The sequence below is a fragment of the Acartia tonsa genome, chromosome 2 (assembly GCF_053477335.1).
Source record: "Acartia tonsa isolate MP-2025a chromosome 2, ASM5347733v1, whole genome shotgun sequence".
Taxonomy (NCBI): Eukaryota; Metazoa; Arthropoda; class Copepoda; order Calanoida; family Acartiidae; genus Acartia; species Acartia tonsa.
Window position 1 is genome coordinate 54,750,547 of NC_137261.1, and position 21,517 is coordinate 54,772,063.

Genomic DNA, 21,517 nt, shown 5'->3' on the forward strand with positions numbered 1-21,517 from the left:
TAGACACAGAGTAGGTTCAAGGTGGGGTGGAGAGGACTTTTACCCAAAGCGTCACCGAGCCCCTAGAGGTAATACTGGTATAAGGACAAGTATGTTCATAAGAAGAACAGCATTATTTTACTATACTGAATTTAACATGGACAAGTATAAATATAAGTAGAGCAGCAATATTATACAATAGTGATGTTTAAGTAATGTTGAAGTATATTCATATATAGCGCGGCAAAATTATATTATGCTGTCCCTAGTAATCTCTCCTCGTGGAGTAAGCAAGAAAAAAAGTAAATTGCTTACTTAATTGTGCCATTTTTGTGGTAAATTACTGATTTTAACAAGTGCATTTATATCCACAAGTTTGTCAGCAACATTATGATAATCTAAATTTTACCCCTACAGATCGGGCCCCAATTCCCACCTTAATAGATTGGGGGGGGGGGGGGGGTTCATATTGACCCTCCCCCTCTATCTCGGCACCTGTTACAGTTAGAGACATAAAAATTTTTTCAGGTGGTTTATGTGTATTTTTAGAGAAAATTACTTTTTCTAGTCATAGTGGTCAGACCGCTCCTTAGCCGCTTTTTAGCGGCCAGCCGCTAAATATTAAAACAGCTGTAGGGCAGCCAATTTTGCAGCTAGGATGACCAAATTTTAGGACGAACTTTTAATTTTTGATAACAAAAAAAAACTTTTTCTGATCATTGCCGAAAAACGGCAAATAACGGAAACCGCCATTTTCGGCGGTAAAACGGCAATTGGCGACGCCAATTAATATTTTTATATGTTTATTTTTGCTCAAGGATTTACCAAAAAAAATTATAGGTCTCTAGTTGTAATATAAGCCACGATATTCATTATATATGTCTGTAGTAAAAGCCGGACAAAAAATGGTCATAAAGTCGGTCAAGGAGCGGTCATAACACCACTTTTCTCAGAAGGTCATTGATATCTAAGTATTCACCAAAAACTTTTAGGTTTTCCTTATACACAAAAGTCATAATGTAGAAATTAAGATTTATTTAAATTTTTTTCTAAATTTGGTGCCACCTAACCGACTTTGACCGAACGCCACGACCGACACAGACCAGATATCCTTATAAGATCAACTCTTGCCGACGTATAATTACAAAACTTAAATAGTCATGAAGTCACAACTCTCTATCTTACCTACAAAAAAAATGACATTGAAATAACTAGAGGGGGGGGGGGGTCAATATGACTCCCCCCCCCAATCTGTAAGTAACGCAACATTATTCCTTCTAATGTTAACAAGGACAGTTATATACATATGTAAAACAACAACATTATACTATACTAATTTACCAAGGATAAGTATATCCATAAGTAGGGCAGCAACATTAAACTTTTTAACAAAGTATCCTCATTCCTCTCCCCCTCTGTTTTTTAAAAACTTTCTGAATATAATTGGTTCTTACACAAATAATTTATATTTCAGTACCAAATTTTGCCCTGGATTGTTGGGCTTGTTTTAATAGCTTGTAAGCTCATTTATTTGATTGGATCCACCTGTAAAACTGTAAAAATTGAATTTTGGGACTTTTCTTCTAGGGGCTAGTGGAACAAAAGATCCCCGAAAACACTAAAAATGTAAGTTCTGAGCTTATTTTTAAAGATATCAATCTGATTTTTTAAAGAAAACTTTTTTAACATAACTTTACTAATTAACCATTACAGATTTCATTTCGGGACTTCCTTTCTAGAGGCTAGTGGAGCAAAAGACCCCCTCTAAAACTATAAATATGAGTTCTGAGCTTATTTTTAGTAGCAAAGCTATTCTATAATTAGTAGTGAAGCTACTCTATTATATGAAATGTCTATCTGTCTGTCCGTCCATCTGTCCATCTGTCAGAGACAGAAAGGGTGAAACATGATTTTTTCAACTCCTATAAAAGATACAGAGCTGAAATTTTTAGGGATAATTATGGTAATAATCTTCATATTTTCACCAAGTATCATTAAGTTTTGCCAATTGTTTGGGGTGCTAGATCGATTCTTACATTTTTAAGTTGTAAATCTGTTTTATTCTTAAAACTTATAACCTTGGAACTAAAATTTGTGGGTATAAATAATACCAATAATAGAAAAATGCTTTTAACTTTAAAAACTTAATTTTTTCATCACAATGTGTATAATAAAGGATGAATTCCGACATTTATTTGGCCCCCTTTTTGACATATCTCTTTAGATCTCTGGTAAATTATGCTTTTGAAAATCAAAACTCATTTTGATGAAATTTTATTTTGTTGATATCTTTTTTGTTAATAAAGTTAGGATCATAAAAATAGCATTAACCTTACAAGACTCAAAAAATGCTTTCAACTTAAAACTTTTTTAACTTTTTACTTAAAACTTATGTAAGTTACTTTTTCTTAAGTTACTTTTTCAAAATTTAGGCTCTTTCTAAAATTTTTTTCTTGTGTGGAAATATTAAGAGATCAACAACATATGCTACTTTTTTTGATACACTAAGTAATATGGTCTGTAAACCCTAAAAGATACTTTTTGTGTGTCATGCTGTATTACATAGAAGCTCCACAATGATGTCTTAGTTCCTAAATGCCAAATTTCATTGGGGGTGGGGGTTATCATACCTGTACATCCCTCCCTCCTTAGACATCAGTGCACTTCATTGCTTGTTTTTATATATAATAACTTTAAATTTTTTTTTGAATAAAAGTCTAATCCCAAATGACAAATACTATATTAGATATTTTACTATTATTCATTTATTCTAAATGTTTATAATAATTCATGAATATTTATTGTAAATATTAAAGAAACATATGTTAGAAAGAGTAGTTTTGTGTATTTCATATCAATATTAAATATATCTTATTTTTAGTAATTTTTTCTCAGGAGTTACCTTCATTGGAGAACAGAGTTGATAAATCAATCAAAATATCATTAGAGTACATTAGAATCACTTCAAAGACAGATTGTCTCAGTCTGTGGTTAGAGTGGTTTTGCTGGAACTTTATAACACAACTTTAAATCAGAAACAGAAGATTGATTTATGCAGAAAACTAGTGAATTTGATTTAAACATCTAATTTGTATAAATTTAAAACAAACTTTCATCAGTCATTTTTTAAACATGAAAAGAATATAAAATTTTTGAATGTATTGTAATACTGTATAATATCATGTAGTTTAATATAATTTGACTTATAAAGTTTTTTTTTACATTAATTATAGGTTCAATTTTGCCAATTTTCATCATGAAAGTAGGAAATAAATCACAAAAAATGGCTTGTTTAAGTAAGGATTTTGTAGCAAAAATGGAAGATTTAAGTAAGAAATTAATCTCAAAAATGGCTTGTTTAAGTAAGAATTTTGTAACAAAAATGGAATATATAAGTGGGAGATTAATCACAAAAATGGCTTGTTTGAGTAAGAATTTTGTAGCCAAAATGGAAGATATAAGTAGGAATTTAATCACAAAAATGGCTTGTTCAAGTAAGGATTTTGTAACAAAAATGGAAGATATAAGTAGGAAGTTAATCACAAAAATGGCTTATTTAAGTAAGGATTTTGCAACCAAAATGGATGATTTAACTAAGTAATCAACCCCAAAAATGGCTTATTTAAGTAAGGGTTTTGCAACAAAAATGGATGATTTAAGTAAGCAATCAACCCCAAAAATGGCTTTATTAAGTAAGGATTTTGCAACAAAAATGGATGATTTAAGTAAGCAATCAACCCCAAAAATGGCTTAATTAAGTAAGGATTTTGCAACAAAAATGGATGATTTAAGTAAGTACTCAACCCCAAAAATGGCTTATTTAAGTAAGGATTTTGTAGCAAAAATGGATGATTTAAGTAAGCAATCAACCCCAAAAATGGCTTATTTAAGTAAGGATTTTGCAACAAAAATGGATGATTTAAGTAAGTAATAAACCCCAAAAATGGCTTATTTAAGTAAGGGTTTTGCAACAAAAATGGATGATTAAAGTAAGCAATCAATCCCAAAAATGGCTTAATTAAGTAAGGATTTTGCAACAAAAATGGATGATTTAAGTAAGTACTCAACCCCAAAAATGGCTTATTTAAGTAAGGATTTTGTAGCAAAAATGGATGATTTAAGTAAGTAATCAACCCCAAAAATGGCTTATTTAAGTAAGGATTTTGTAGCAAAAATGGATGATTTAAGTAGGACATTAATCACAAAAATGGCTTATTTAAGTAAGGATTTTGTAGCAAAAATGGATGATTTAAGTAGGACATTAATCACAAAAATGGCTTGTTTAAGTAAGGATTTTGTAGCAAAAATGGAAGATATAAGTAGGACATTAATCACAAAAATGGCTTGTTTAAGTAAGGATTTTGTAGCAAAAATGGAAGATATAAGTAGGACATTAATAACAAAAATGGCTTGTTTAAGTAAGGATTTTGTAGCAAAAATGGAAGATATAAGTAAGCAATCAACTACAAATATAGCCTAAATGGCTGAGAAGGGATTAAATTTTGAGGAAAAATAATCCGGATTAAAATCTTAATCTGTAAGACATTTACGTCAAAAGCGTCCGATTTGGCTGATTCTTATCAGCCACCCTTATTTTTGGGGATTTTTAGGGGTTTATAGGGCAATAATAGTTCTTCAAGTAAGCAATTAACCTACGAAAATGGCTCGTTAGTCCGACATGTCCGATTTAAGTAAGCCATTTTTGTTGTAAAGTGCTGACTTTCCCGATGTGAGCACGTCCTACTTAAATCTGACAAAAATGCTTATATAAGCACAAAAAAAGGTAAATTGCTGAGACAGAGATTACTAGGGTTAATTTGTAATATTACAATAGGATTTATCAATTCGTTAGCCTGATACTTTAGAGTGATATTACTATTAATTTAGTCTATAGGATTAATATTTAATGTGGAAGTAAAGGGCTTAATCAGAGAACAATAGCCAGTTAAATAAATTTATTGCAAAATACTTTTCCTTCAGTTTTGCATTGGTCATCTTTATTTACAGTACAGGGACATATATATTGTATAATAAAGCAGGGATCTAAAGGGATAAGACAATGGCCGATAAATTAACATACATACCCAATAATTATACACAAAATTATCACATCTGTAGATTACAATTAGTGGTTGAAACGTAAGAACACTTAACTTTGTAAACCAACCAATTAAAATTGACTAAAAGACCCCAAAGTTGTTAAGCCAACGAATTAGAAAATGTAAATACAAGACTTTGGGGACTGGTATAATGATAAAGATCCCATCCCCCCCCCCTCTCTCTCTCTCTCTCTCTCTCTCTGATATTAAAGTCGCTTTCATTTTAGCCAAAGGTTTTCTTTTAAACAAAAATCTAAGAAAATGATTTTTGAATTAAAGTTACAAAAACAAATATACAGGGTGTTTCAATAGAAACGTCTTTTTTAAAATCTTAATTATGCATAGAAGATAAAACAATAATATAAAAAGCTTTATATATTTGGAAAATCTATTCTGGGACATTTATGTTTCAAATATTAGAAAATGATTTTTTCAATAAATTATGCCTTAAAAACCGGTTTTTCCAAAGGCCTTATTTTTCAAGATTTACGGATTTAAGGTTGAGGAAAAAATGTGTACATTTTTAAAATTCAAATTGCGCGGCTTGTATTAATAGTAGAAAAACGTCATTCATATCGTTCGAATCGTCATAAACTCTAGTTTTTAGATATATAAGTACTATTAAAGTGCTACTTGTAGTTTAGGAGCATTATTGAAAAATGTGAGAAATACTGAAAAGTTTTAAGAAATTTAAAACATTTTATCACGTAGCTCCTATACTATACATAGCACAGGAATGGTTTGTACATATCCAAAAACTAGAGTTTATGACAATTTTAACGGTATGCATAACGTTTTTCTACTATTAATACAAGCCGCGCAATTTGAATTTTAAAAATGTGCATATTTTCCAGAATCTATAAATCTGTAAAATCTTCAAAAATAAGGCCTTTGGAAAAACTGGTTTCTAAGGCATAATCTATTGAAAAATCATTTTCAAATATTTGAAACATTAAATGTCCCAGAATAAGTTTTCCAAATACATAAAGCATTTTATATAATTGTTTTATTTTCTATGCATAATTAAGATTTTTAAAAAGACGTTTCTATTGAAACACCATGTAGTACAATCTAAGTCCTTCCGTTTGTCCGTTCATCGTCCTTGGAGATCATGCTCGCCGCTAAACCGATGTCTACTGGTCATTTCAGGGTTTAGGTAAGCTAGGGGCACAGTAGTGTACAAAGAGTAGAAGAAAATGGGATAAAAAAGAGAAAACGGCAAAAATTTTAGTATCTTAGTCTCTTATATAGTAACTTCTCCTCCTGAAGCTTAGAATCTCAGAAATTACCATTATGAATTGATTGCACTTTTCAGGTAAGCTATATAAATGTGTTGGATTGGTTTTAGAATATTTTACTGACCCTCTTTCACCGTCGCCAAGAGGTAAATCAACTAGTTTATTAAAATAAATCAACCTGCCACTGAAGATCACATGGTAAGAAACTTTTTAGAAGGTGGGGATTTTTTTCCTCATTTTTACTGTACAATACAAAAAGTGTTCTTTAACCCTTAAAAGTTGGACCCCTTTCCACACCTTAATCGGTCCGGTCCTATTATCTAGCTGGAGACCTGGAGATTCAGGACCATACCAGGAACCTGAAATTGAACGCCTTTATTTCATATTTCTACAATAGGATATTTTATCATTCTGGTAATATTTAAGGCAATGTTGAAGACAAAAAAATTTTGTTCTTTACTTGGATGACCCAACTCTCAGTTATTTACGTCATATCCATATTAAAAAGGTCACTTAGTTAATGTTATAACCCTATATCTTTCACACACAGAAAATGAGATAAAAATAAACCGTTAAGGGGTAAAAGCCTTTAAACAAAAAATCATCATTTTTATGATATTTGATACAAGCGGCTATGCCCCTAGAAGCCTCTAGTGACATAGTGTTTTTTTTTTGCAAATATGTATGTCTAAGTTGCAGTCAAGGATCTATGTAAAATCGAGAATAGTAAAAAAAATTCAATTTTTGTGATTTATCTTGGGAAGTTGATGGTACCCTCCCCCAAATAGTTATAGACCTTCCCGGGACCTATGAGAAGCTTCCCTGTTAAGGAGAACCCGATCGGTTCAGCGGTCAGCATGGTCCTTCGGTACAATCATACAAACACACTAACAAACAGACAGACATCTTGTTACTTTATTATAAGAATTTATGATAAAGCTTAACAAGGACAAATATGTTCATAAGGTAATGTTTTACTAACATGATAAAACTATTTAATTCAGCATTGTAACAAGGATGAAAACATCCATAAGTAGCAAAGCTTCCAAATAAATGAAATTCAGGAGAACATCCAAGCATATCCTATTATATAAAGTAGTAAGCGTTTTTGTCTGTCCCGAAGGATCTCGCTAACCGCTTAACCGATATTGTTCTCCTTTACAGTGAAGCTGGGAAGGTTTAAAACTATTTTTTGGAAAGGTGTCTTCTCCCCCTTCCCCCCCCCCCAATTTTTTTTTCTCTTTTGAGTTTTAAAATGGGATGAGGTCAAATTTTCCCCCTCCTACCTTAAATACCCCTAGAGGCTTCTAGGGGCCTAGCCGCTAGTGGAAGGATAAAGTAACCATAACAGACAGAAGAACTTAATGCGTTGTAGAGTTTATACCCATCCATCTAACTAGAATAGCAGCTGAGTAAAACAAAATTTTGTTTATGTTCGTTAGGTCTTTACATACAGACAGAAGGACTATATATAGTTGAAACAAGGAAAGTAATATCCATATTGCACAGCATTTTTTACAAACACACAAATAGTAAAAAAGTAATGAGTTTTCTAATGAGAAACAATAAATTATGCTTTCTTTATTGAACAAATAATAACTTGTGGATGAATATGTTTTAAAACAAAAATGAATAAATAGAACAAAATAAAAACTATAATAAAAATGAATAAATACAGGGTGTTTCAATAGAAACGTTTTTTTTTAATCTTAATTATGCATAGAAAGTAAAAACATTATATAAAATGCTTTATATATTTTGAAAACCTATTCTGGGACATTTATGTTTCAAAAATTATTTTTTCAACAAACTATGCCTTAAAAACCGGTTTTTCCAAAGACCTTATTTTTGAAGATTTACAGTTTTAAAGATTGTGAAAAAAATGTTCACATTTTTAAAATTCAAATTGCGTGGCTTGTATTAATAGTAGAAAAACGTTATGCATATCGTTGGAATTGTCATAAACTCTATTTTTTGGAAATATAAGTGCCATTTTTGTGCTATTTGTAGTTTAGGAGCTACGTGATAAAATGTTCCAACTTACTTAAAACTTTTCAACCTTTCTCACAATTTTCAACGTAGCTCCTAAACTACAAATAGCACAAAAATGGCACTTATATTTCCAAAAAATAGAGTTTATGACAATTCTAACGATATGCATGGCGTTTTTCTACTATTAATACAAGCCGCGCAATTTGAATTTTAAAAATGTGAACATTTTTTCCACAACCTGAAATCCCTAAATCTTCAAAACTAAGGCCCTTGGAAAAACCGGTTTTTAAGGCATGATTTATTGAAAAAATCATTTTCAAATATTTGAAACATAAATGTCCCAAAATAGGTTTTCCAAATATATAAAGCATTTTATATAATTGTTATATTTTCTATGCATAATTAAGATTTGAAAAAAAACGTTTCTATTGAAACACCCTGTAGAACAAAAAAAACTTAAACAAAAATGAATAAATAGAACAAAATAAAAAAGCATTTTATAAATAGAAAAATAAATAAGCCACAGAATATTTAAAATAAGTAAAAATATTGATGATTAAATACAATTTTCCATTGATTTTGGTGGAGTAATAATTTAGATAAATAAATATTTAGAATAAAATAAAAAACTATATCATAAATAGAATAATAAATAAGCCACCGAATATTTAAAATAAGTAAAAGTATTGATGATTAAATACAAGTTATCATTGATTGATTAAAGAGATGTGATTTCTAATTGACTTGACAAGGTTTGTTGTAAAGTAGATGCTGCTTTACACTTTCCTAATATTAAAGCATGTTTTATTCAGTTGAAAGTTTCACATAAATATTGATTTAGTTGCAGATTTAAGCTTTTCCAGAAGTGACAAACAATAACTGAAGAGCTACTACTGTAGTTGTGTCTGAATTGAAAATTATATTGATCTGCTGTTGCTTCCAAGATTATATTATAAAATCGGGGATTTTTTTTCAATTTAAGTACTTCATTTCACTATAATCTGAGGAATAAGTGGGCAGTAAATAGCCAGAATCCTTTCTAGGACATATCTAAAGCATTTCATTAATGTAGAACCATAATTGGTGCACTGATCTCAATAAACAAACAATAAACCTTCCAACTCTATAATACAGATGGTGTATAGTTCCTTTCGTGGCAACGCCTCTTAAAAAGCTCTTTGTCCTATTATCACAGTAATTTTTCCTCTATTTTTAGACCCTGCGGGGGGCTTTAACCCTGTGGGACAAATTACCTAACCCTGTGGGGCAATCACCTAACCTAACTTAACCTAGCCTAACGTAAAATAACCTGTCAAAAGCTACTGTGAAAATACGAAGCGTTAACACAATAGGGACTATACCCGATATATGGACTGGTTTAAATTGAAAGTAACATGTTTTATTTCCTGGTGTTATTTCCATGGACTTTAACAATTGCATTGTTGGCAAAATTTCATCTTTTTCTTGTGGTTTTGAAGCCAAGTGATCTTTTGCGAGTAAAATATCGTCTTCATCCTGAGTGGTGTGTGTAATGTCGTCATTTGTAATGTCGTCTTTATCTTGTGGTGTGAACTTGTATTCTTCTTCCTCTGGCGTTGTAGGTAACATTGTGTGTTCTTTTCGTGGTGAAATTAGGGAATTGTCTTCCACTTGACGGAGAGGCATGTTTGGTGCGCTAATCCTTCTAAAATATTAAAGTTAGATTAATAAATCTAATTGCAACAGTTACATCGAAGACGAAGAAAGTCCCACTAAAAGAATCTTCTGTCAAAAAATGAGCGATGAGGAGAGGAGGACTGGGAAAGAAAACTACTAAAAAAGATGATTCCTCATTTTTATGACGTCCCACGCTGATTTTTTAGCGACTTTCCTCATCTTCAGTTACATCTCCTAAATTTGAATTTATGTTGTCAAATCCTTTTTTTAGTCAAAGTAACGTCAAAGTAAAAGGAGGTCTTAGTGTCTGTCTTTACTAAAGATAACAATAACTGAAACAAAGTGATTATTCTTTACTAGGAAACTTCTTATATTTCATGGAATGTCCCTTTACAAGTTTATTTTGAAGTATTTCACTCGCCCCTGAGAATCACCTCCAGTAAACTATACTCGCCCCCCCCCTTTTTTTAAAATTAATGTGGTGATAGACGGTAGATACTTTTAAGTAATAAAAATATGAAATATATTAATATCTATATATTGGTCATCTCAGAAAACGCATATCTCAAAAAACTACCATCTGCCAAAGTTAGGATATGCATGAAAATATTAACTATGCACATAAATGAATTAACTGAAAGACTAGAAGGTAAACAAATTTGAATTAAAGTCTAGCTTTTCAAAAATAAAAACTTTTAGGCATAGTCCCTTTAGTGACAACGCCTCTTCAGTGGAGTTTCTTTGTATTTTCACAGTAGCTTTCGATATGTTATTTTAGGTAAGGTTAGGACAGGTGATTGCCCCGCAGGGTTAGACAATTGACGCCGCATGATTAAGCAATTGGCCCTGCAGTGTTAGAGTCCGATAAATAGAAGAAAATCTACTGTGATAATACGATGAAACGCCCCTTAAGAGGCATTGTCACGTAAGGGACTTTACCCAAACTTTTTTTTTACCTGCGGGGTTTTGTGCCACTTGTGGGACTATCAGCTTTAGAATCCAAAGCTTTGCCATTCATCAGCTTGAACATACCCTCACTTTTTCTTCTCAGTGATTGGGCACGAGCCTAATGAAATATTAATGTTTAGAAACCAGAGGTGGATTCTTTAAAAAATTAGGTTAGCTGCATCACTGCCTCACCAAAATTGTTTTTGTGAAAAATCCTCCAAAATCACATAGAAAATCTACAAAAATTAAATAAAATCATACAAGGGTTATTAACCTTTGATCCACCACAGTATGGAGAATCTGATGATCTTATGACAGGGGAAAATATGTTATCAATTTAGGTTGCTATTTACCCTGTCATGCAATGGTCAGTTCGTTAATCTAGCAGAATGGGAGGGGATGGGGGTAAAGAGGGATTCTATCGTTATTTTAGCCAGCTAAAATTTTCACTTTATTAAAGAACATATTAATCGGGTTTTAGATCCAAGCAGGCCTTGCTAGTCTAACAATCAATTCTACGAAAATTCACGAAACCTTTGGAAGTAAGGTGGGGTATATCTTATTTTTTAGGGTAAGAAGTGGAGGGAAAGCGGAAGGAGGTTGTAGGGAAATTTTCACTTAGAATTGTTTGTCAGAATCACATTACCTTTTCTCTAGATCCAAATAATAATAAATCTATTATACATTTTAAGGACACAAATATTCTTGTCAAATAATGTTATTTTTATGCATATATTTATGTATTTGATAGAAGTAGGAGAAGGGGTTCTAAAGAATAAGACAATCGCCGATAAATTAAAATACATGTCCAATGATGATACACAAAACTACCCCTTCTGTAGATTAAAATGATAGGTTGAAACGTTTGTACACTCAACCTAATGAATCAACCAATAACATTTCACTTAAGTCCCAAAAGTTGTAAAGCCGACAAATAAGAAAACGATATTATAATACTTTTGGGGACTAGTGTAATAAACAGCCCAATGTCCTCTTCCTCCCTGAATAGGTGGATGCTGTCTAAAATGGTGCAAAAAATGGGGACAAATTTCAAATTGATTTGACGGGGCTGTTTATTTACGTCACAAGTGAGGGGAAAGAAAAGGGAAGGAGGAAAGAAACCCCCTAGAAAAGAGATGGGGGTATGACGTCACACGCCAAAACAATTTGAAATTTGTCCCCATTTTTTGCACCATTTTAGACAGCATCAATAGGTGACGTACATGCTTCAACTTGACATTTGTTTTATATTTGAAAAGTTTGTTGAACCCGAAATCTGTAAAATAATTTTTGTTTTGTTTTAGTTATTGTTGATGAAACAAAATCAAAATATACATAGGTAATAAATAAATTTTGAATAAATAGAATGAATTATAATATAAAATGTCATGAAAGCAAATACAATGTATAAATTTTTTTTAATATCTTTAAAATTATAACATTTCCTAACTACAAATAAGGGGCTGTACTGGCCCAGAGTGAGAGGGGACAATGGCCTTTTATTACACCAATCCCCAAAGTTTTATAATAGCATTTCTTATTCATTGGCTTAACATCTTTTTGGATTTTATTGAATTTTGATTCGTTGGATAATCAAGTTGAGCGCCCAAACTCAACCATTAACTGTAATCTACAAAAGGGGTAATTTTATGTATCATTATTGGGGATGTACATCAAATTATCGGTCATTGGCATATCCCTTTAGATCCCAGGATTGTACCTGTCGACATACGATCAAACCTTTAATATAAAAGCTTTATATTTAAAACCACGTCATATAGTAAGTTACTACATTAGCCAGGAATGAAATATAATTGGATCTTGGCTATTCCAGATTATTTGTAGGCCTTCTTAAGCCGCTTAAAATGGTGCGCGGGTATGATCTGTACGTTCAGCCGTTTGGCAGCTGGCAGCCTTTAAAATTTATAGATTTTTTGAAATATTGCTTACCAGCAATATTTTACCGTGAACTGCAGTAGATCCAACATTTGTTTCTATTTAACAGTTTGTTGAACCCGAAATCTGTCTAATACATTTATTTTGACTATGTTATTGTTGATGAAACAAAAATCAAAATATGCATAATAAATAAATTTTGAATAAAGCATCTAGGGGCTCCGTATTCGAAAGGAAAGTAGGAAAATATACTAAAACCAAACGTATGTATATATAATAGATCTTTTCATGAAAATACCCTTTTTCTAATTTCAATCTTCTGCTAACCTAAAAAGTTACTTTAGGGGCCTAGAAATATATGTACAAAATTTCAGCTCTCTATCTCTACTGGCGACCTAGCGCCAGGCATGTAAAATATCAACAGATAACGGTAGCACGGCGGTTTTAACAATATCTCAGTAATGTGCAGGTTTTCAGCTCTTCTGCATATTTCAATTTAAACACATAAGGCCAAAGATATTATATCCAAAAAATCTTTTGTCAAAGTCTACTCTAGACCTAGCGCCAGTCAGTTTTCTAAAATCATGCATTTTATACCTGTGAAAAATAAAATTGCCAGCGCTAGGTGTAGAGTAGACTTTGACAAAAGATTTTTGGGATATCATATCTTAGGTCTTATGTGTTTAAGTTGAAATATGCAGAACACCTAAATTCACCTTCCAAGCCATTCTCTAAGCATTTTAATTTTTTTTTGAAATAACGGGATTTCAAAACTGCCTTTTGAAAAGGCCTAAAAAATATCTTTTTTTGTCTCTTTTTTCACTGTATATAGTTACAACTTAATAAGATATTATTCTCAGTTAAAAAAAAATTGGCACTTCCAGCACCAAAACCGGCAAAAACAGGCAGTTAAACTTCTGAACCCCTACTTAACCCCCTGACAGACCCCCCCTCTATCTCGGCTCCTGTTACAGATAGAGATGTAAAACTTTTTTTCTGGTTGTTCATGTGTATTTTTAAAGAATTGCTTTTTCTAGTCATAGCGGTCAGACTGCTCCTTATCCGCTTTTTAGCGTCCAGCCGCTAAATATTAAAACAGCTGTAGAGCAGCCAATTTTAAAGCTAAGAAAACCAAATTTTATGACAAACTATTATTTTTTAACGGCCAATTTTAAAGCTAAGAAACCCAAATTTTATGACAAACTATTATTTTTTATAATAAAAAAATACCTTTTTTGACCATCGCCGAAAAACGACAAATAACGGAAACTGCCAATTTTGGCGGTAAAACGGCGGTTGGCGGCGCTAAATTATATTTTTATCTGTTTATAGTTACAACTTATTAAGATATTATTCTCAGTTAAAAAAAAAATTGGCGCTTCCTGCACTCAAACCGGCAAAAACAGGCAGTTAAACTTCTGTATCCCTTCTTAACCCCATAACAGACCCCCCTCTATCTCGGCTCCTGTTTCAGATAGAGACGTAAAACTTTTTTCTGGTTGTTCATGTGTATTTTTAGAGAAAATTACTTTTTCTAGTCATAGCGGTCAGACTGCTTCTTATCCGCTTTTTAGCAGCCAGCTGCTAAATATTAAAAAAGCTGTAGAGCGGCCAATTTTAAAGCTAGGAAAACCAAATTTTATGACGAGCAATTATTTTTCATAACAAAAAAAATGCTTTTTCTGACCATCGCCAAAAAAACGACAAATAACGGAAACCGCCAATTTTGGCGGTAAAATGGCGGTTGGCGGCGCCAATTAATATTTTTATCACAATAAAAGACTACATACAAAAATTGGCTGATTAAGGTCTGGAAAGGGTCAAGACAGTTAATTGTTTAAACTAATGTAATAGATTTTTATTTTAGTCAGATGCCAGACGCAGACAATTAAAAAAATATAACATTTAGAAATATTATCAATTTGTCTACAAAGGGTTAACAACAAAATCAAAATATACAAATCTAATTATTAAAAACATCAAGATGATCTTCTCTATAAATTTTATTTGTAAAGCATTGACATTTTTATCAAATAATATGACAATGATGACAACATTAATAAGTGATTAAATACAGACAAAAAATAGGATGACAACATCCATAAAGACAAAGCTCTAAGATCAGAAGTAAGGACAACTCTCTTGTAATTACTTTTGTAATATTTAATCAACCTTAGTAAAAAATAAGATGAAAATTAGGTGTTCAGGTATGATCCAGCAGGATATAATCCTCCTAGTCTTCAAATAACTTTGAATGGCTCCAGTGTATTTATTTTTTTACTCATAGACTTAAAATTGTAAAATTAAGCTTATCTTACATGCCTACATGACATATTAAATTTTTTTTTAAATCAGCTGTTGTTTCCAGCTGACCGCAGCCAGTGGCGGCAGTCCATGTAAGCTTCAAATCAATTAAATTTTTTGATAAATATATATTAATTCTTGAGTAATAATACACTTCCGTGAATAGTAAGGCCATGACCGTTTGGCCACTCCTTGACCGATTTTTAACTGATTTTTTATTTCCTACCTGTAGTTTTGCCGTTTTTAAGCTGCCAGTAGCGGAATTCTAAAACAGCTCTAGACCAGCCAATTTTTGTATGTAGTCTTTATTGTGATCATAAACAGATAAAACTAGCGTCGCCAACCGCTGTTTTACCGCCGAAATTGGCGGTTTCCGTTATTTGTCGTTTTTTGGCAATGGTCAGAAAAAACATTTTTTTTGTTATGAAAAATAATTGCTCGTCATAAAATTTGGTTTCCCTAGCTTTAAAATTTGCCACTCTACAGCTTTTTTAATATTTAGCGGCTGGCTGCTAAAAAGCGGATAAGGAGCAGTCTGACCGCTATGACTAGAAAAAGTAATTTTCTCTAAAAATACACTGAGAATAATATCTTAATAAGTTGTAACTATAAACAGATAAAAATATTATTTAGTGCCGCCAACCGCCGTTTTACTGCCAAAATTGGCGGTTTCCGTTATTTGTCGTTTTTCGGTGATGGTCAAAAAAGGTATTTTTTTATTATAAAAAATAATAGTTTGTCATAAAATTTGGGTTTCTTAGCTTTAAAATTGGCCGTTTTACCGCCAAAATTGGCGGTTTCTGTTATTTGTCGTTTTTCGACGATGGTCAGAAAAGGTATTTTTTTATTATAAAAAATAATAGTTTGTCATAAAATTTGGTTTTCTTAGCTTTAAAATTGGCCGCTCTACAGCTGTTATAATATTTAGCGACTGGCCGCTAAAAAGCGGATAAGGAGCAGTCTGACCGCTATGACTAGAAAAAGCAATTCTCTAAAAATACACATGAACAACCAGAAAAAAGTTTAACGTCTCTATCTGTAACAGGAGCCGAGATAGAGGGGGGGTCTGTCAGGGGGTTAAGTAGGGGTTCAGAAGTTTAACTGCCTGTTTTTGCTGGTTTTGGTGCTGGAAGCGCCAATTTTTTTTAACTGAGAATAATATCTTAATAAGTTGTAACTATATACAGTGAAAAAAGGGACAAAAAAAGATATTTTTTAGGCCTTTTCAAAAGGCAGTTTTGAAATCCCGTTATTTCAAAAAAAAATTAAAATGCTTAGAGAATGGCTTGGAAGGTGAATTTAGGTGTTCTGCATATTTCAACTTAAACACATCAGGACTAAGATATGATATCCCAAAAATCTTTTGTCAAAGTCTACTCTACACCTAGCGCTGGCGATTTTATTTTTCACAGGTATAAAATGCATGATTTTAGAAAACTGACTGGCGCTAGGTCTCGAGTAGACTTTGACAAAGGATTTTTTGGATATAATATCTTTGGCCTTATGTGTTTAAATTGAAATATGCAGAAGAGCTGAAAACCTGCACATTACTGAGATATTGTTAAAACCGCCGTGCTACCGTTATCTGTTGATATTTTACATGCCTGGCGCTAGGTCGCCAGTAGAGATAGAGAGCTGAAATTTTGTACATATATTTCTAGGCCCCTAAAGTAACTTTTTAGGTTAGCAGAAGATTGAAATTCGAAAAAGGGTATTTTCATGAAAAGATCTAATATATAACTAAGAAAGAGCTTAAAATAGCTTACAAAATAAATACCCTAAAACCCTACCAAGACTTAAATCTTTAAGTTGCAATTTTCCTGTTTCCTCATTTTTAGTATCTTAATGTCATTAATTTATCTTTCATTTATTAACTTATCCCTACATTTAACATTTAATTTTGGCACAGATGAATTATATTTCAAAATAAAACAAAAAAGTTTTTTATCAGAAAAATCATAAATTTTTAATAGTATAATTAATACTAGCGGCTACGCCCCTAAAGGCCTCTAGTGGCACTTTAAATGTTTTTTTTATATTCAAAATATGTCTATGTTGCGTTTGACGTTTATGTTTGCGTTGAACTCTCTTTTAAAATAGAGAACGTAAAAAAAATAGTTAAAAACCTTCCCGGGATATATGAGAATCTACCCTGTTAAGGAGAATCCGATCGGTTCAGCGGTTAGCGAGATCCTTCGGTACACATAGACACACAGACAAACAAACAGACAAACATCCTGTTACTTTAGTATGAGGATAAAATAGATTTTATCAGATGTGACATATTATTTGAATTCAGGAAATTTAATCCTTTTATAAAAGTAACAATATGTGTGTGTGTGTGAAAGAGTGTGTGTGTGTGTGTGTGTGTGTGTGTGAAGGAAATAACTAACTACTAAACCTATATTATTCTCCTTTAAAGTGAAGCTTATCATAGGTCCAGAGAAGGCTCATTACTAATTTTGGGAAGGGTATCTCCACCATCCTAAGAGAAATCACAACTTGAAAAACATTACCCCCATTAAAAAAACTTTTTTTTCTTTTTCTAATATTGTAAGTTTGGGGTCGAATTTCGTCCCAAGCTGAATTCTTTCAAGTTCTGAAATAGTCATACCATTGGTCAAATAAAATGAATACTGGCCTGTCATTGGTATTATAGTCTGTGTATTGGCCAATTATTGGTCAATGACGTCATTTTGATAGACACTATAAACAGCTTCTTGAGTTTTTACCTGAAGATGTTTTTCCTCTATTTCCAAAAATTTATCTATTCTAGTAATGTTCTCCTCCGCTGCCTAAATGTAAATTTTGTCTAACTTAATGAACATACTGAAAAATCAGGTATAGCATCGTATTATAGACAATTTAAAAAAAAAAGTAAAATAAAACTCACAAATGTTACAATATTAATACCAGTTTTGTTAACCCTTACCTTTGGCCCCCATGGGGCTAACCAAACTGGTTTTAATCTTTAATGGATGGACCGATATCGTTCTACTTTGTGTTATGCATAAATTGCATGGCTCGGCAGCCGCGCCGAAGCCTCAAATTTAAACCCAGTTTGGAAAAACATTTATGAAAAGAGGGATTGCCATTTTAGAGTTTCAGTTGATTTTTAAAACTGTAAAAGGTTGATTTCCCTGAGGCTTACAGTCGGCTGACAACTCGAGAGGGCTGCTGAGTCCTGATAAATGCTAAAATGTAAAAAGTTACCTTCATTGCCTGTGCTGCTTTTTCCGTGTATTCTTTGGCTGCCTAAACATTTATATATCCAATAATTGTTTTTAAAAGCGAAGCTTTTCTATAATTAGGGTCGGTCCGTCCGTACGTCCGTCACAGAGAGTTAGCTCTTTTCATTAATTTAGGCAAGTTAGAATTGTTCTATCGATTTCAAACTTTGCATGGTAACTTCTGTAGTAGTTAGGTACGATAAAGAAAGCGTAGCAACTCTATAATCATTACCAGAATGTCCGTGCGTCCATTTTAAACATGTTGATTTTTTTTACTTTTTTAACAACAAATTTTTATGTGATCTAATTATCCAATTGATCTGATTTTTCGTTTACTGATTCCTGGGACAACAAAGTACAATATTATACTCGAAGCAACTCTATAATCAAGTCCTAAAAATGTAAGTATGTCCATAAACATTAACCTGTATCAAGCAGTTTTTCAACAAATTTACTTATAATTTTGCTTCGACTCTTATACATTTATATTCTGCTTATTCAGTTCTGACAAAATACAAGTTATAATGTCCGTTTGTCTTACTGTTTCAGTGCTTCGCTTTTATGGGTGTTGTCATCCTTGTTTTATATAAAATTTTAGATGCTTCTTTACTGAATAAAAAATGAAGTTTGCCGCTATTAGAGTTTATTAGATTATATGATAGTTTAGTGGTTAGCGAGATCCTTCGTTACAAACGAGCAAACAAACAGACAGACAGACAGACATCGTTCTACTTTGTATTATAGATATAATCTAAAAATAATGACCTGGTTATTTTTATCGGTTGTTTTCTTGAGATTCATCCACTTCATGAATGCTTTCCTTGCTTTCCTATTGGATTCACCATCTGACACTTTCTTCTCAAAATCCTGGATAGCCTTCCTCTCTTTACTAAAGTATATAAAGAGATAATTAAGTTCAAAAGTTGTATTGAAATGGATTTAGAATTGTCGTCAATTTAGGTTGATATTTATTGGTCAGTTAGTTTATCCAGTAGGAGGATAGAGGAAAAGGTAAATGGGGGGAGTATCTTTATTTTAGCCGGCTATAACAACATTTTATAAGATAAATTAAAGAACACTAAAACACAGATTTTTGTTAAGTTTAATATTTTTATTACACAGGGGGAAAACTCCCCCCGCACCATTTTCCCCATTTTCAATTTATTTAGGGGGAGGGGGTCAGCGTTCGACTGGCAACTTGAGGGAAGCACCAAAGATATTAACCTGATGATAAGTTCCATTTGCCTGGCAGCCTGTTCAACTTGTTTCTCATGTCCAGCTATTTGGTCAATAGTCTCATGGTAGATACTAAAACATTTGGATCATGGAAAGAAAACGAAACAGCAGTATCTTCTTATAGGTTATTCTAGGTTAGATAAATGTTAATGATTGCCCCGCAGGGTTAGATCCCCGCTGGGGCTAGAAATAGGAGAAAAGCTACTGTGAAAATACGTCGAAAATCATCATGATCCTAAAAAATTTTAATTACATATTATTATTATCTCTATAAAGGAGTAACAGGATGTCTGTCTGGAGATGTGTGTGTCTCTGTGTGTCTGTAGTGAAGGGTCTTACAAAACACTGGTTCTCTTTTACAGTGGAGCTTTTTATAGGTCCAGGGAAGGTATATAATTATTTTTGAAGATAGTACAATAATAACACTAATATCCATCTAAAAATCCCTAAAAAACAACCAATATTTTTAAAAGGAAATGCATTGTAGAGAAGCTACGCACTTAAATTGATTCTGTGATTGTTATGTACAGTTGAGATAGCTAAAAATACCCTGTCCTACACCCTCATCACCGTGACCACCAAGCCGCCCAGGCCGTTGTTATCAGAGTTGGCCTGCAATGTCTAATTATAGATTTTGTTTAGTACTATATATACCAATGTAATTTGTATTCTTATTCATTTCAAATAAAGCTGTAATCAAATCACACTCTGCCTTTTTCTTAGCTGCCAACTAACCGCGGTTTCCATTATCTACTCGCGCCGCCGCAGGGTTCGCAACCGCTTACCCTATTTTGATTTTAAGTCTATGTTTTATATTTAAAAAAAACCAGTATTACTTACAGTCCAATGTCTCTTTTCTTCATGCAAAAAAAAATACATTTACCTGCCTCCAAACAAATCTATGGTTTGATTGTATGGTCTTGGTGGCAGAGATTTTGTACTGACCAATTTCTTATGGCTTTGGCTTCTAAACAAAAAAAACATTTCAAGACGACATTGAGTTATCTTTAGTTTATTTTAAACCAGGGGCTGCTATCCAGCTTATTAATTCCATTTGATATATACGAAAATTAAATATTTTGTTGGCGTAGAGTTGGCGAAAAATTTTTTTTTGATGTAACTGACGAGAAGTGGGTAAGAAGGGGGAGATTGAAGAGAGGGGGGCGTTGAGAAATTTTTGCTTAGAATTGTTTAAAATAATCACATTCCCTTTTCCCTGATTTAAAAAATAGTATAAAGTTTAAAAGTTATCTTGCTAACCGCTGATTTTGTTCTCATTTTTAATGAAGCTTCTCATAGTGCCGGAAGGTTTATAACTATTTTATGGGAGAATACCACCACCCTCCAAAGAGAAATCAACCATACAATAAAATTAACTCTTCCAAAAAAATACTTTTTCTTTTTAAAACATAAATTGAAATTAGAGGGGGGCTTCCCTCTCCACAAGTGCCCATAAAGGCTTCTAGGGGCTTAGCCGCTTTTATTAATTTTAAAATTATTTTCAACAAGGGAAACTTATTTCTTATTTTAAAAATTGAAGAAGGTTTAAAGTAAAGAATAAAATTATTACCTTGGTCTACAAAATTAAAGTTAATCTCTCGAACCAAATATTTTTCTTATTTTATACTGATACTAGCGGCTTTGCCCCTAGCCTTTGGATTTCTTGTTTTTTGGGGAGGTTGGGGTTGTCCAAACCCCCAAGAAAATAGCCTAAAACCACCACAGGACCAGTGGGTATATTCCCTAAAGAGTAGAATCCGATCGGTTCAGTGGTTACCAATATCTTAAGGGACAGACGGACAGACATCATTCTACTTTGTATTATTTTATACTGATACTAGCGGCTTCGCCCCTAGCCTCTTGGTTCTTTGCTCCAAGAGGTTTCATCAACCTAATTTTTCGTATTTTAGATTTAAAAGAAAATTATCTTTGTTTGTGG

At 32.4% G+C, this 21,517-nt stretch overlaps 1 protein-coding gene across 1 annotated transcript in view; it reads right to left on the minus strand.

The window, feature by feature from the left end:
- Positions 1–21,310, minus strand: part of LOC145312621 (uncharacterized) — a 36,873-nt gene extending 15,563 nt beyond the window's left edge. The window contains exons 1-9 of the mRNA XM_080151881.1: positions 21,149–21,310; positions 20,462–20,545; positions 19,567–19,650; positions 19,108–19,231; positions 18,326–18,367; positions 17,845–17,907; positions 10,921–11,030; positions 9,670–9,992; positions 6,614–6,675 (exon numbers count right to left, since the gene is read on the minus strand). Coding sequence (XP_080008007.1) covers positions 6,614–6,675; positions 9,670–9,992; positions 10,921–11,030; positions 17,845–17,907; positions 18,326–18,367; positions 19,108–19,231; positions 19,567–19,583 — 741 coding nt within the window. The 5' untranslated portion in view covers positions 19,584–19,650; positions 20,462–20,545; positions 21,149–21,310. The remainder of the gene's footprint in view (positions 1–6,613; positions 6,676–9,669; positions 9,993–10,920; positions 11,031–17,844; positions 17,908–18,325; positions 18,368–19,107; positions 19,232–19,566; positions 19,651–20,461; positions 20,546–21,148) is intronic.
- Positions 21,311–21,517: the final 207 nt, after the last annotated feature.